The sequence below is a fragment of the Corvus brachyrhynchos genome, unplaced genomic scaffold (genome assembly GCF_000691975.1).
Source record: "Corvus brachyrhynchos isolate BGI_N302 unplaced genomic scaffold, ASM69197v1 scaffold522, whole genome shotgun sequence".
NCBI lineage: Eukaryota > Metazoa > Chordata > Aves > Passeriformes > Corvidae > Corvus > Corvus brachyrhynchos.
In genome coordinates, this window is record NW_008236649.1 from 1,006,710 (window position 1) to 1,006,968 (window position 259).

The window sequence follows — 259 nt, forward strand, 5'->3', positions numbered from 1 at the left end:
CCCCATAGTGGGCACGGGGAGGGGCTGGATGGGGGGCACCCTCCCGTGCAGCTTAGCAAACCCCCAAGTCTTAGTGGAAGGAAAGATTGGGGGGGATTGTAACAGCTGGGGAGAGGGTGAGAGTCCACATGTCCAGAGGGTTCAGAGGAAGGGGTTGAGCCCCCCGGGCGCGGACGGCGGGGCCGGGGGGCCGCTCAGCGGCAGTAAAGGCTGCGGCAAGGTGCTGGGGAGTTCGGGAAAGGTGCCAGCCTGAGGAAAT

General features: G+C 65.3%; 1 protein-coding gene across 3 annotated transcripts in view; it reads right to left on the reverse strand.

Moving 5' to 3' along the window:
* Positions 1-6: 6 nt before the first annotated feature.
* EPN3 (epsin 3) overlaps positions 7-259 on the reverse strand; it is a 7,587-nt gene continuing 7,334 nt past the window's right edge. For all 3 annotated transcript variants that reach the window (XM_017726823.1, XM_017726821.1, XM_017726822.1), the window contains one exon: positions 7-259. This exon is cut by the window's right edge and continues 111 nt beyond it. In XM_017726823.1, the coding sequence (XP_017582312.1) occupies positions 195-259 (65 nt within the window). In that variant the 3' untranslated portion in view covers positions 7-194.